The 16,653-nt window shown below is 42.1% G+C and overlaps 1 protein-coding gene across 1 annotated transcript in view; it reads right to left on the reverse strand.

Moving 5' to 3' along the window:
- LOC126456289 (mite allergen Der f 3-like) overlaps positions 1 to 16,653 on the reverse strand; it is a 94,163-nt gene that overhangs the window by 16,033 nt on the left and 61,477 nt on the right. The window contains exon 6 of the mRNA XM_050092044.1: positions 6,533 to 6,688. Coding sequence (XP_049948001.1) covers positions 6,533 to 6,688 — 156 coding nt within the window. The remainder of the gene's footprint in view (positions 1 to 6,532; positions 6,689 to 16,653) is intronic.

Here is a 16,653-nt window from a genome sequence, read left to right on the forward strand (position 1 = left end):
GTTATGTTGTAGAATTTTTCTAAAACTATGTTATTTACTTTGTAAAGATGTTTAGACATTATTTATTCTGTTTTCTTTTAATGATCATGTGTGAAATTAATGTTTCAAAACTATTCTCATTATTTTATTTATTTACTTATGTCATGATTCCTGTTACGCTGATGTATATGTTTATTTCTATTCTTTTCCGAAGCCTGTGTTACTACAAATGTTATCTGTATTATTATGTTTTAATGATGTTTTATGTATCTTTGTAATTGTATTCTCATGTTATAAAATTGTAATGGACACCAGTTCATCAAATTAAGTAACTTGTAAGCATTCATTTCAGTGCACACATTTTTGTTGGTCGTAGTATATGCACAATATGTAAAAAAAAAAGGGACTGTTAGTGTTTGCACGTGTGTTAATAATTCAGCAAAGGACTGATTAACAGCATTGCTGGTTCTAAGGACAATTCCAAAAACTTTGTGAGTGCTCAAGTGATGGTTTATGGACTTGCTATATTGTCCGCAAGACTCTTTGATGGTGAATGGGGACCTGCAATGTCGCAACAGATGGCTGCTGGCCTTCTCTACAAGGACTATAGTGGGTCTGCATCTTTGATGGCCCACCAATACCATTATTTCTACAAGGACTGCAGTGGGTCTGCACCTCTGGTGGCCCATCAATACCGTAATCTCTAACAGGACTACAGTGGTCTGCTATGTGATGATCTACCTACCAATATTCTTCAACTTCGACTGACTCTGGTGTGGGTTTGCTTTGTTGTGGCCCATTACTTGTCTGCATGTCAAGATACAGCACAGTCTTTCTGTTGGAAGGACTACACTACTTCTTCAAGACTACATGGAAATACACTACTTCTGTGTGCATTTTCTTTTACTACTCAGACTCTGAGAAAAACACTGCAGTTTTACATCTACATCTACATCTACATTTATACTCCGCAATCCACCCAACGGTGTATGGCGGAGGGCACTTTACGTGCGACTGTCATTACCTCCCTTTCCTGTTCCAGTCGCGTATGGTTCGCGGGAAGAATTACTGTCTGAAAGCCTCCGTGCGCGCTCTAATCTCTCTAATTTTACATTCGTGATCTCCTCGGGAGGTATAAGTAGGGGGAAGCAATATGTTCGATACCTCATCCAGAAACGCACCCTCTCGAAAACTGGCGAGCAAGCTACACCGCGATGCAGAGCGCCTCTCTTGCAGGGTCTGCCACTTGAGTTTATTAAACATCTCCGTAACGCTATCACGGTTACCAAATAACCCTGTGACGAAACGCGCCGCTCTTCTTTGGATCTTCCCTATCTCCTCCGTCAGACCGATCTGGTATGGATCCCACACTGATGAGCAATACTCAAGTATAGGTCGAACGAGTGTTTTGTAAGCCACCTCCTTTCTTGATGGACTACATTTTCTAAGCACTCTCCCAATGAATCTCAACCTGGTACCCGCCTTACCAACAATTAATTTTATATGATCATTCCACTTCAAATCGTTCCGCACGCGTACTCCCAGATATTTTACAGAAGTAACTGCTACCAGTGTTTGTTCCGCTATCATATAATCATACAATAAAGGATCCTTCTTACTGTGATGAATGATCAGGACTGTCTTTATGGACTGTGAGAAAATTTTAGCTTTTGACCAACAGTGTACCAATAAGTGTGTGCATCTGATTTCTTTGTTATTGTAATTATGAAATTTTTTTTTCAAATCTGTATTGGCCACTGCCCAAAACAATATGTAAATTTTTTTTGTGGGGAGCATGGGGGCTATGTAAGTAGGCTGTTTAGGTTTCTATGTTGGTAACGCCACGTAGCGCTCTCTATGAAAATCACTGACTGTGCTGTGTGCAGTCTGAGGCTGGTCGGGATTGTTGCAATATTCGCCATTTTAGTGTTGGGCAGTTGGGTGTTAACAGCGCATAGCATTGCGCAGTTGGAGGTGAGCCACCAGCAGCGGTGTATGTGGGGAGAGAAATGGCGGAGTTTTGAGAGCGGATGGTCTGGACGTGTGTCCATCAGAGACAGTAAATTTGTAAGACTGGATGTCACGAACTGCTATATATATAATGACTTTTGAATACTATTAAGTTAAATACATTGTTTGTTCTCTATCAAAATCTTCCATTTGCTAACTATGCCTATCAGTAGTTAGTGCCTTCATTAGTTTGAATCTTTTATATAGCTGGCAGTAGTGGCGCTCGCTGTATTGCAGTAGTTCGAGTAACGAAGATTTTTGTGAGGTAAGTGATTTGTGAAACGTATAGGTTAATGTTAGTCAGGGCCATTCTTTTGTAGGGATTTTTGAAAGTCAGATTGCGTTGCGCTAAAAATATTGTGTGTCAGTTTAGTGTTGATCAGAATAAGTAAAGAGAGTAATGATGTAACTCTTCAGGCTTTCCCAGCGATCTAATGACATCTTAGGTTGTCGGGTGTTCTGCCGGATATCAGCGTCGTACTTGCACGCTATTTCGGTCACGTAGCTCTCAACCTTCATCAGGTGCGACCTGAGACTGCTCCTCGAGTGGACCTGGTCCAGTATTTATGCCTATGGCCTTCCTCCTCCACCAACGGCTGCAGGCGCTTCCTCTGTGGTCGGCGCCCATTCCCTGCGACCTGCAGGACAGACAAATTGAGAGGGCACTCCAACCAGCCACTATACCACAGGTTCCTGAAGAAGACCAAGATGAAACAAAGAAGGTGGCATATCTGCCCTATGCTGCCTCTATTTCTGCCAGAATCAGTAGCATCCTCCGTAAACACAATATCAAGTGTGTTTTCTGTCCATCCAACTAGATCGGGGGACTGCTGGGGAGTGTCAAAGACGACCTGAGGTTACGAAAACCAGAGATTTACAATATACCTTGTCAATGTGGCATGCCCTACATTGGCCAGACGACAAGAACTGTGGAGATCAGGTGCAAAGAACATCAGAGGAACACTAGATTAAGACAGGTGACTAAGTCAGCCATTGCTGAACACTGTCTAGAACTAGATCATGCCATGAAGTATGAGGATACCAGGATTCTAGCACAAACACCCAGATTTTGGGACAATGTTATAAGAGAATCGATAGAAATTAAAATGGCTGACGATGTTATGAACCGTGACTCAGGGTACCAGCTAAGCAGAGCCTGGGATCCGGCTCTGGAATTTTTAAAGGAACTATGGGGCCAGCTGCAACACTACACAAACAGAAGAACCAGAGACATGGAGATGGAAAACGAGCCCCTGACGGACTGCCAGGCGCACCAGACCGAAGATGGAACACCCAGAAGTGGGACTGGTGGGCGCGGACCGCAGAGGGAACTCTAGAGCCCCAGTGGTCGAAAAACGGAGCGACAACGCTCCAACAGGTCGTGGTGAGCGGGCGCGGACCGCAGGGGGAACGCTTGGTACCCCAGACCGTAGATGAAACCCCCAGGAGCGGGTTTGGTGGGCGCGGACCGCAGAGGGAACACCTAGAACGGCAGCGGACTGAAAACGGAGCGGCAACGCTCCAGCAGGTCGCAGGGAATGGGCGCGGACCGCAGAGGAAGCGCCTGCAGCCGTTGGTGGAGGGGGAAGGCCATAGGCATAAATACTGCACCAGATCCACTCGAGGAGCAGTCTCAGGTCGCACCTGATGAAGGTTACGAGCTACGTGACCGAAATAGCGTGCAAGTACGACGCTGATATCCGGCAGAACACCCGACAACCCAAGATTTCAAAGAGAGTAATGTCTGAGTACGTTCAGTTTTGCTCAGCTGTCTGAAAAGCAAATAACATAAGATGTTTATCAGCACAGTAATTCAGTAATTTTTCTAAGGGGACGATTCACATTTTACATCACCAAAACTTTGTGGATCCCAACATCTCACAGTCTTCAGAACCTTCTGCTAAAAAAATGTAACTGTACTGAAGGCACTGGCCAGCGCCAGTTCCTTTACGAATATGGCCGGCGGTTCAGAGAAATTACCGAAGATATCGGCAAAGTAGTTAACGTATTGTCAAAATCGTCATCAGGAAATTACGAGACGTTTACGACGCCATGAAAGTTGCCTTGTGTTGTAAAATATATCATTTTGATCAACTAGGCTACACTGCAGTATTTGTTAGTCGTCTCTCGTATTTTCCCTTTTTCCTCTAAATCTGTTAAATGAATATCATGTTCCTTACCCCCTATTCAAGAACATCCGATCATGAAATCTACCTGGTAATACTGAAATAAATATAGTCTATCACCTGTTTATTCAGTATAGTTTTAAAACGACAATAGATCTAGACGTTGCTTATACTTGAAATGTTCGTTTTTCCTATTTCCTCGTAATAGAGCCAACAGTATTGTTGACTTCAACGCCAAAAAAATCTTCCTGAGACATTATTAGACGATGTATCTGTTTAACCAATGAAGCGCAGAAATCAAGAGTAAACCATTACTCAGAGGCAGTTGTTACTTCATATCGCTATTTCTCCTTCTATTTCCCGTTCCAAGTGAAGAAGAAATGACCGTGTGTCTCCGCATGTGCCCTTCTCCGATTTGTGTTTGTGGTCTTTATTCGAAGTATACGATAGATGCAAGAGAATGATTAATTGTACGTAGTATTTGTTCCTTAAACGTGCTGAACATCGTTCTCCAAAAGAAAGTCATCTGTTTTCCAAAGATGATAATGCAACACTCGTACTAACTTCATTGGCTCGCTACGAAGGTAGTAAGTAGTATGCTTCTCAACTACCTTTATTTCCTCCCTTAACGCGACCTGGCGAAGGTTTCAAATACTCTAGCAGTAGTGAAGAACAAGTTTTTGAGATTCCAGCACGAAGTGCCTACCATACCATTGTTCCAGAAGTCTACCAGTAAAGTCTAAATAAATTTAACATCCCAACATAATGATATTTATTTATAGATTGTTGAGGGAGACTACAAACCAACCACAAATACTTTTTAAACAGCTTAATTTTGTTGCCATCACTAGTTCCGGGTCATGACGACGATCTTCAGATAGCTGGAGTTGTTTTAGTACAGTGTCTGAATAGTCACCATCATATCACCTGCTCCTGTTCTTCATAAGCATTTTGTGTAGTTAGCACCATTGTATGTGCTGTGTGGATGTCTTATACAATAAATAAAATAGTAATGTACTTACAATTGAAACTACATAAATTAATTTATATATACTTACATTGTTCTAATGACCGATGTTATTTTTCGTTTATTATACTTACGTATTTTTGGGCAGACGCAAGAAATGTTCAAATGAGTACAACATGCACACACTACACAACCGACTACGGCACAGAAACATTTGAAAAGTATTCTTCATTCCCGATGCAACTTGGGACATCTGCTTTACATGTGGTGTTATTGTTTACAAGCAAAAGTTATCCTTCAAATAACATCATAGATTTCTTAATAAGCAATGATCTCAATCATATTTCACTAAAAATAGAATGTGTGTGAGAGATTTCACAAATTAGTGCAGGAAGTATACTTTATGCACACAAACAACACAATTTATTAGATAAGGCCTACAAAACAATTTTTGTTGTAGCATATATGTGAGCATGTAATTTCAGTATTTGCTTGAGTGCAGTATACCGCCTAAATGGGGCAACATGTCTGATCGTTTACATTTTTTATATTTCATTTATTTTTCAGTTGCAGTTGCATATTTTTCTTCTTTTTCTTTTCTTTTTTTTAAAAGTAGTTGGGTCAGCAACACATGATGTCCGTATCCGAATTACAATCAAAATATTCGACCATGAGAACAATGAAGATATGATAAACTTCAGACTGACATCATAAACAAGTAACTTTCGGTACAAATTTATCTAAGTTTTAACACAGTACATAAGAGAAAGTTTAAAAAATCGAAATATATTTTATTAAATATTGAGAGTCTCTGGCTAACGTGTTGATTTGGTTTACATCTGTGTACACTTTCTTCTGTGGCAGCAGTTGAGTTTTTAAGCAGTGCTAATACTACAGAATTCAAAGTCAGGACATGCTTGCTTGAAGTTCAACTGTTTGGTGATCTACGTTACGTTTAACTTGTGTGAATAGCTAAAGGAAAATCTGCAGGAACTATTTGTTAGCTAGGTCAGTTGTTGATTGAGAATATGTTGAAGTGAAGTGTGGGTGCGACTGCGTATTTCCAGATCTTTCTTTTCAAGAAAGTGGACTGTGTTAAAGAAACGACAATAAACTAATTTTTTGAGCATTTGTGGCTGCTCTCCCTCGACAGTTTTTAATTTAATAACATGTTGGAGGCCAACAAGATCCAGTATGACTAAAAGAACACCAGTATTTGTTTGTCTTAGTTCTACAACATGTAAAGTGCTCCAAAGCGAAGAACGTGCTCTTTTAACAATGGTGCCTGTTATTTGCTGGGTGATCTTATTTAAACGTTGTGACTAAAATTAACGGCATTCTCAGCCAGAAGTCAATAGTTACTGACAAAACGGTACATTGGCCTATGAGCTGTCTAACTTGTGCTCGTCACTCAAGCTGGCTTTTCGCCACGAACTCGCTCTGTACTTACGTGGCAGGAACCGTAGTTTAGGTCCTCGAAACGAGCAGCGCAGATCTGTGTAGGGTAGACAGGGTAGCCACGCTCATTCCACACTGCCTCGCACTCCTCTTGGTTTATTACTTGTATGTCCACTTTGCGCAGGCCATCTACACTCGGCCCCTGGTACTGTGAAAGTCAACAGTCTTTTATTATACTAGTGCTATGCCTGTACGTTCTACTTTTCAGAACATAGGAATTAAAGGAAAGAAATGTACACTCTAAGACAATAAATAAGTAAATAAATAAAGATTAAAAACGTCGAACCACAAAGGAATTATTCGAATGGGACGGTAATCTATAGATGTGATGTACATGTACATACAAACAAATGATTATAATTTTTAAAAGATGGACGATTTTTTTCAAGGGAAAGAGCTTCTCAAACAGAGCAAGTCAATAAAGCGTTGGTCCACCTACCACCCTAATGAGAGCAGTTATTCGGCTTGGCATTGACTGATAGTGTTCTTGGATGTCTCCCTAAGGAATAACGTGTCAGATTTTGTCCAATTGGCGCTTTAGATGGTCAATATCCAAAATCCGGAGCTGGTTGGAGGGCCCTGATCGTTATGCTCCAAACGTTCTCGATTGGAGTGAGATCTGGCGACCTTGCTGGTAGGATTTGGAAGGAACCAAGACAAGCAATAGAAACTCTCGCAGTTTGCGGTCGGGCATTATCTTGCTGAAATGTAAGCCAGGGAAACTTGTCATGAAGGGCAACAAAATAGGGTGTAGAATATCGTCGACACACCGCTATGGTGTAAGGGTGCCGCGAATGACAACAAAAGTGTCCTGCTGTTGAAAGAAATGGCGCACAAGACCATCACTCCTGGTTGGGCAGCGTCCTTCAACCAAGTCGGGATTCTGACAGTCTAAAGCGTCAGTTCGACAGAATTTGACACGGTCTCCCTTATGAGGACCTCAAACAAATTCTATCAGTCAGTGCCAAGTCGGGCAACTGCTTGCGGTAGGTGGACCAACGAGCTATTGACTTGCTCTTTATTTGAAGCCCTTTATCTTAAAAACATCATCCATTTTTTCTGAAATAATGATCGTTTGTTTGTGTGTACAAGTACATCACACCTATCGATTTCCGTCTTATTCGGATAAACCCTTCGTCTTGCGTCGTTTCTTATGTCTTACAGTGTATGATGTGAGTCATCTATAGTGAGATATCTATTAAAAGGATTCTAAATTTTAACACAATATAAAAACAATGAAGCACATAATTAACTATAGTTTAATTTAAAATAGTTACCATCTGACATTTAAAGTCTCACGTTGCAACGCTGTATCGACAAGTATTGTCTGAAGACATATACCACAGCTATCCATTCTCCATAGCGATAGAAAACAGCGTTGAGGTTACTATCACCAAAGAAATCACGGAAAAAATCTGTAATCGACGTATGGAATACTTGTGCACAGTGTCCCTAAGCATGCCAAATACCTGATCCTAATTTTAATTAGTATATTCCTGAAACAGAAGGAAATTCTCCCATCTGGAAATGATTTCAAACATATCACGTCAAATCTGTTGAACCCACTGAAATAGTGTTTATTTCGCTGTGGTGGTCCAGACTCCAACCGTGGAGGTTCCAGTTTCAGTCCCAGATAGGGGTGGGGATGTTTCTTCGTTCCAGTTGCTCCAGGACAGCCCCATGTCCACCCTCTATCAAGTGAGGTACGTGGATGTTTGCCAGGAGTTAAAGACTCGTCACCCCCCCCCCCCCCCCTCACCCTCACCCTCCTAGTGTCCAGCGAAGAAAGGCTGTATCCACCTACAGCAATGCTAATAGCTCAGTCACGAACTTGTGCCTCTGACTTTATGTCTTACAAAAATACTTCGCTCGACGACAAATCTTTCCGAAATTTCCTTTCGCCTACCGTTTACTATTTACGGGTCTATACACTACTGGCCATTAAAATTTCCACACCAACAAGAAATGCAGATGATAAATGGGTATTCATTGAACAAATATATTATACTAGAACTGACATCGGATTACATTTTCACGCAATGTGGGTGCATAGATACTGAGAAATCAGTACCCAGAATTACCATCTCTGGCCGTAATAACGGCCTTGATACGCCTGGACATTGAGTCAAACAGAGCTTGGATGGCGTATACAGGTGCAACTGCCCATGCAGCTTCAACACGATACCAGAGTTCATCAAGAGTAGTGACTGGCGTATTCTGACGAGCCAGTTGCTCGGTTACCATTGACCAGACGTTTTCAATTGGTGAGAGATCTGGAGAATGTGCTGGTCAGGGCAGCAGTCGGACATTTTCTGTACCCAGAAAGACCCGTACAGGACCTGCAATATGCGGTCGTGCATTACCCTGCTAAAATGTAGGGTTCCGCAGGGATCGAATAAAGGGTAGAGCCACGGGTCCTAACACATCTGAAATGTAACGTCCACTGTTCAAACTGCCGTCAATGCGAACAAGAGGTGACCGAGATATGTAACCAGTGGCCTCAGATGTTAAGTTGCATAGTGCTTAGAGCCATTTGAACAATTTTTGGGACATTAAAAGAGAAAGTGTATAAATCAAATCGACACACTTAAGATGAACGTAAAACTAACATTCGTCATTTCGCAGAGGGAACCGAACAGTGTGACGGACGATTTCCTAAGCAAGAGTCAGAAATGCTTGAACAACGAAAGAATTCATTTCAAACTTCTCCTTGCTTAATACGAGCGAGTAATTTACTTTTTTTAAGTCTTTGTGTTACGTATGTTAGAAATAACTTACACAACAAACCGTAATATATTTACTGTGGACGCAGCAGCCAGCAACGGTTGCACTCGCGATTGGTCACCGTCTAATCCAGGTATCTGCCTCATCACCTACTTCCCTGTCTCTCTCACTGCCGACTGTTCCCGCCAGGGGGCTGCTGCCTTCTTCGCTACTTCAACGTGATTCGTTCTGTCGAGTGTTTCCCTTCATGTTATTGCCTACTAGTTTGATTGTTCCACGTTGTCGTTTTCTGGTGCTTTCATTCGTTTGATTTGACGGCGTCTTGAAGCTGTACACATTTTCGAATTACACTACTGGCCATTAAAATTGCTACACCAAGAAGAAATGCAGATGATAAACGGGTATTCATTGGACAAATATATTATACTAGAACTGACATGTGATTACATTTTCACGTAATTTGGGTGCATGGATCCTGAGAAATCGGTAACCAGGACAACCACCTCTGGCCCTAATAGCGGCCTTCATACGCCTGGGCATTGAGTCAAACAGAGCCTGGATGGCGTGTACAGGTACAGCTGCCCATGCAGCTTCAACACGATACCACAGTTCATCAAGAGTAGTGACTGGCGTATTCTGACGAGCCAGTTGCTCGGCCACCATTGACCAAACGTTTTCAATTGGTGAGAGAGCTGGAGAATGTGCTGGCCAGGGCAGCAGTCGAACATTTTCTGTATCCAGAAAGGCCCGTACAGGACCTACAACAAGTGGTCATGAATTATGCTGCTAAAATGTAGGGTTTCGCAGGGATCGAATGAAGGGTAGAGCCACGGGTCGTAACACATCTGAAATGTAACGTCCACTGTTCAAAGTGCCGTCAATGCGAACAAGAGGTGACCGAAACGTGTAACCAATGGCACCCCATACCATCACGCCGCGTGATACGCCAGTATGGCGATGACAAATACACGCTTTCAACGTGCGTTCACCGCGATGTCGCCAAACACGGATGCGGCCATCATGATGCTGTAAACAGAACCTGGATTCAAACGAAAAAATGACGTTTTGCCATTCGTGCACCCAGGTTCCTCTTTGAGTACACCATCGCAGGCTCTCCTGTCTATGATCCAGCGTCAAGGGTAGCCGCAGCCATAGTCGCCTAGCTGATAGTCCATGCTGCTGCAAACGTCGTCGAACTGTTCGTGCAGATGGTTGTTGTCTTGCAAACGTCCCCCTCAAGCCGGACGAAGTGGCCGTGCGGTTAAAGGCGCTGCAGTCTGGAACTGCAATACCGCTACGGCCGCAGGTTCGAATCCTGCCTCGGGCATGGATGTTTGTGATGTCCTTAGGTTAGTTAGGTTTAACTAGTTCTAAGTTCTAGGGGACTAATGACCGCAGCAGTTGAGTCCCATAGTGCTCAGAACCATTTGCAAACGTCCCCATTTGTTGACTCAGGGGTTGAGACGTGGCTGCACGATCCGTTACAGCCATGCGTATAAGATGCCTGTCATCTCGACTGCTAGGCCTTTGGGATCCAGCACGGCGTTCCGTATTACCCTCCTGAACCCACCGATTTCATATTCTGCTAACAGTCATTGGATCTCGACCAACGCGAGCAGCAATGTCGCGATACGATAAACCTCAATCGCGATAGGCTACAATCCGACATTTATCAAAGTCGGAATCGTGATGGTACACATTTCTCCTCCTTACACGAGGCATCACATCAACGTTTCACCAGACAACGCCGGTCAACTGCTGTTTGTGTAGGAGAAATCGATTGGAAACTTTCCTCATGTCAGCACGTTGTAGGTGTCGCCACCGACGCCAACCTTGTGTGATTGCTCTGAAAACCTAATCATTTGCATATCACAATATCTTCTTCCTGTCGGTTAAATTTCACGTCTGTAGCACGTCATCTTCGTGGTGTAGCAATTTTAATGGCCAGTAGTGTATTTCATAAAACGGATGGTTTTTTCCAATTTTGTCACTCTTGAACTCTTCTACATATGAAGTTTAAAGTCAATTTATCCTATGAAAATGAAATTCGAATTACGATATTTATATGGAGTATAAATCTCTATGACGATTGTAAGTACGTCAAAAGTCTATTTTTAAATTTAATTAATGCCGGGATCTGTATTTTCCTTGAATTATGCGAATTTTCACTTGAGGAACGTGCTTACTTGAGAGTTGGGATGGCACAACGCTTTGCGCAGGCGAAGTGGCAATCATAGACTTATTAAAAATAACTAGACCGCTCACTGGTGCTGGTGTAGTCCTCCCATATTGAAGCCACCATACGTAGGGCAACGCTGTCTTTTCGCTTAGTAAATGATGTCAAATACATGATAAAGAGTTGTATACACAGCGAGTTAACGGATGCAAATAACGTTCCTAAGGACTTGGTGTCCCTGCTGTCAGAAAAAAGTGTGAAAATGAAGTGGCTAGTTCAAGTTATATTGGAGATTACATTTATTCAAGTCCAAGATAGTTAAATGAAAAATGCAATAGAATTGTGGAAAGTAAGGTACATAAAATTATAGCATACAAAAGTGAATAAAAGACTGAAAAATAATCGCAAAAAGGTGTAGATTATGTGCCAGGAGATATTAAACAAGAACCAAAAGTGATAAACGCAATGAATGATTAACGAATCTCATTATTTGCTAATTCATAAGCTTCATGCAACTAACTTGAATCGAAAACTTGACGCAGTTTCGCTCATACTTGTAAGAAACGAACCCTACATTCTTGAGTAGATGTTTATAACATCCTTTCTTTTGATGCATACCAAATACAGAAAACTACTGTCACTCAAGATAGACTTGATTACTCTGTCAGAACTGTGAAGTAAACATTTTATTTCGTTCTTCGGTTTCGGTCCTTTGTCTCTCATATCCTTCAAATCACAGGCCAGTATTCATATTTGTCCCTGGAAATGACGGTCTTCATTTCGTCAACTGTGTCGTCACAGCTCCGCTACGGCGTGGTATGGGGTTGGTGGCATCACGATGGGGAACCGACAGTGGCACCAGAGCTCTCACTGGTGCAATGTTGGCGGCAGCGGTCCTTCCCGCTCGCCGTCAAACGCCAACTAATTTGAGTAGGACTATAAAGTAACTGATGACAGGGAACTTGTAGTAGTACTGGGAAGTTCACCAGTGATTTGAAACACTTAACCTACACGCGGATGGAATCGGTTCAAGATTAATTCTGGCTGGCTCTGAGTACTATGGGACTTAACATCTGAGGTCATCAGTCCCATAGAACTTAGAACTACTTAAACCTAACTAACCTAAGATATCACACACATCCATGCCCGAGGCCGGATTCGAACCTACGACCCTGTCGGTCGCGCGGTTCCAGACTGAAGCGCCTAGAACCGCTCGGCCACACTTGCCGGGTTAGTTCTGGCCAACCGGTTTTACATTACAGAATGAATTTTCGCTCTGCAGGGGAGAGTGCGCTGATATGAATCTTACTGGCGGATTAAAACTGTTTTAAGTTCCACGTCAGCGCACACTCCGTTGTAGAGGGAAAGTTTCATTCTGGAAACGTCTCCCAGATTGTGGCTAAACCATGTCTCCTCAATATCCTTTTTTCCAGGAGTTCTAGTCCTGCAAGTTTCGCAGAAGAACTGTGAAGTTTGAAACATTGGAGACGAGGTTCTGGTTGAAACAAAACTGTGGAGATGCGTCGTGAGTCGTGATTGGGTAGCACAGTCGGTTGAGCACTTGACCGCGAAAGGCAAACGTCGCGAGTTCGAGTCTCGGTGCGTCATACAGTTTTAATTCGCCAGTAACTTTCGGTTTTACATTGTGTAGGTTTTCTAATCTTCCACAAGCTCCTCTCAGGAGACTGCAAGTAATTTCTTCTTCATCCTTCATGAAGTGCACCAAAAATTCTCTCCACAACCCTGTCTTTATGGTGCCCTCAGTAACAATCGTAGCCCACAGGAATATTCATTGCTGTATATATTTTCAGTACCTTCTTCCTGCGACAAACGTGTCAGAACAGTGAGCCAGCATGTGTTAGGGCCATCAGCATGATGTTGCAGGAAGCTTGACTATCGCTGATGTAACCATGCAATGGAAACGCCAAGTGAACCTATCGTTATTGTAGAATCAACAATAGTATTTGCTCCTGATGAGTTCAATTTCCTGCAGTGTGTGATTACTTGTCCATGATTTTAGCTCGATATCAGTTGCTTCCGAGCTGCCACCAGCTCTATTTTTCACTGCAAATAAGCTTCCAACGTTGAACTTCTCAATGCCTTTTATGGTTACGAGTACTTAAGAACGCCGTTTGTTTACTGAAGATAGATGCCTTGACAGCAACATTTGAACAGCTACCGCTTGTCTCTTTTTCCGTCACACTGGTTTCCAATCATTGGGCCATCATGATCTGGCCATTATGAGAATCGTGTCTTGATTTATCTTTAGTCTTACTTCCATTATTAACCTCATCGCTAGAATTGCCTCTCTTGTGCCTTTGCCTTTCCTAAAGCCAAACTGATCGTCTTGCACCATTTTACATTGTCGAACGCTTTTTCCAGGTCGACAGATCCTATGAACGTGTCTTGATTTATCTTTAGTCTTACTTCCATTATTAAGCGCAACGCTAGAATTGCCTCTCTTGTGCCTTTGCCTTTCCTAAAGCCAAACTGATTGTCATCGAGCCCATCCTCAATTTTCTTTTCCATTCTTCTGTATATTATTCTCGTCAGCTGTTAATCTGACTGTGCGATAATTCTCGCACTTGTCAGCTCTTGCCGTCTTCGGAATTGTGTGGATAATGTTTTCCCGAAAGTCAGATGGAATGTCGCCAGACTCATACGTTCTACACACTAACGTGAACAGCCGTTTTGTTGCCACTTACCCCAACGATTTTAGAAATTCTGATGGAATGTTATCCATACCTTATTTGATCTTAAGTCCTCCAAAGCTCTTTTAAATTCTGATGCAAATACCGGGTTCCCTATCTTTTCTAAATCGACGCCTGTTTCTTCTTCTTTCACATCAGACAAATCTTCCCTCTCATAGAGGCTTTCAATGTGTTCTTTCCACCTATCCGCTCTCTCGTCTGCATTTAACAGTGGAATTCTCGTTGCACTCTTAATGTTATCATCCTTGATTTAAATGTCACCGAAGGTTTTTTTGACTTTCCTGTATACTAAGTCAATCCTACCAACAAACATTTCTTTTTCGATTTTTTCACATTTTTCCTGCAGCCATTTCGTCTTAGCTTTCCTGTGCTTCCTATTTATTTCATTCCTCAGCGACTTGTATTTCTGTATTCCTGAGTCTCCCGGAACATTTTTGTACTTCCTCCTTTCACCGATTAATTGAAGGATATCTTCCGTTACCCATGAGCTATACCTTATTGCTGTATCTATAGCCTTAGAGAACTTCAAGCGTATCTCGTCATTCCTTAGTACTTCCGTATCCCACTTCTTTGCGTATTGATTCTTTCTAACTAATGTCTTAAACTTCAGTCTACTCTTCGTCACTACCATGTTGTGATCTGAGTCTATATCTGATCCTGGGTACGCCTTACAATCTAGTATCTGACTTCAGAATGTCTGTCTGACCATGATGTAATCTAACTGAAATCTTCCCGTGTCACTCGGCCTTTTCCAAGTATACCTTCTCCTCTTGTGATTCCTGACCAGAGTATTCGCTATTACTAGCTGAAGTTTATTACAGAACTCAATCTTTCTCCTCTCTCATTCCTTGTCCCAAGCCCACATTCTCCTGTAACCTTTTCTTCTACTCCTTCCCCTACGACTGCATTCCTGTCTCTCATGACTGTCAGATTTTCATCTCCTTTTACATCCTGTATTACTATTTCAGTATCCTCGTACACTTTCTCTGTCTCTTTATCTTCAGCTTGCGACGTCGGCATGTATACCTGAACTATCGTTGTCAGTGTTGTTTTGCTGTCGATTCTGATAAGAATAACCCTATCACTGAACTGTACACGGTAACACACTCTCTGCCCTACGTTCCTATTCATAATGAACCCTACTCCCGTTATAACATTTTCTGCTGCTGTTGATATGACCCTATACTCATCTGACCAGAAATCCTTGTCTTCTTTCCACTTCACTTCACTGACCCCTACTATATCTAGATTGATCCTTTACATTTCCCTTTTCATATTTTCTAGTTTCCCTACCACGTTCAAGCTTCTGACAGTCCAAGCCCTGACTCGTAGGATGTTATTACTTTGTTGATTATTCAATCTTTTTCTCATGTTAACCTCCTCCTTGGCATCCCCCTTCCAGAGGTCCGAATGGGGGACTATTCGGGAATCTTTTGTTAAAGGAGAGATCATCATGATACTTATTCAATTACAGGCCTCATGTCCTGTGGATACACGTTACGTGTCTTTAATGCAATGGTTTTCACAGCCTTCTGCATCCTCATGCCGTTGTTCTTTGTTGATTCTTCCGTGTTCAGGGGCAGTTTCCCCACCCCTAGGACAAGAGAGCCCTGAACCTCTGTCCGCTCCTCCGCCCTCTTTGACAAGGCCGGTGGCGGAATGGGAGTGACTTCTTATGCCGGAAGTCTTCGTCCGCCAATGCCATTGATGCCTTATGGCAAATTAAAACTGTGTCTTGGAGTGTGAACGTTGTTTGAAATAGCGCACAGCTCGCCAAACAAGCACGCAGCGAGATAAATGAACATCATATAGGTATAATATCATCTAGAATGTTGACTGAAACATAGATTTTTCTAATAAAAATATCAAATGGGTATGTAAGAGCCTAAAACAGGAACAGTAAAAGGAATAAGTGTTTTCCTACGTCAATAATAAGGGAAAAAGACAACAGCATCAAAAATCTGGAAGTAAAACGCTAACTAATGAGATATAATGTAGAAGTTTCGAGTCCGAAGTGGAAAAAAAAGGAATATGTTTCGTTGTTTGCAGATGACAAGCTGTGAAATGCATGATACATGTAAAACTACCAACATACATTACTGATAGTGTCGTGTAGTTATTTGAGCAACTGTATGACTATCTTACTTTCCAAATTAGCGTCCTCGGCCTAGTTTTCAGCGTAGCATAAGCGTACAACAATTATTGTGTTAACAGCCATTAGCTGTGTGTGAAGTAGTGCAAAATTCGACGCCTAGTTATTTGTACTTTATGTAAATAACTTTAAGACGAAATTCGTATAATCCCTCCTAGCGAAAATGTAATAATTCTCAGAAAGAAAAAGTAAATTAAAGCCTCTAAAGAATCCAGAGGAAGTGTTGAACGTGTGTGGGAAAGGAAATAAAAAAACTGATCAAACGGCGCTTTGCAAAGGACTTAATTTTTCTCCAATTTAACAAACTCAAGTGTGCAGCGATTCTTGTTGCTCAGAATATAACAGACGTC

This window comes from Schistocerca serialis, chromosome 1, assembly GCF_023864345.2.
Source record: "Schistocerca serialis cubense isolate TAMUIC-IGC-003099 chromosome 1, iqSchSeri2.2, whole genome shotgun sequence".
Taxonomy (NCBI): domain Eukaryota; kingdom Metazoa; phylum Arthropoda; class Insecta; order Orthoptera; family Acrididae; genus Schistocerca; species Schistocerca serialis.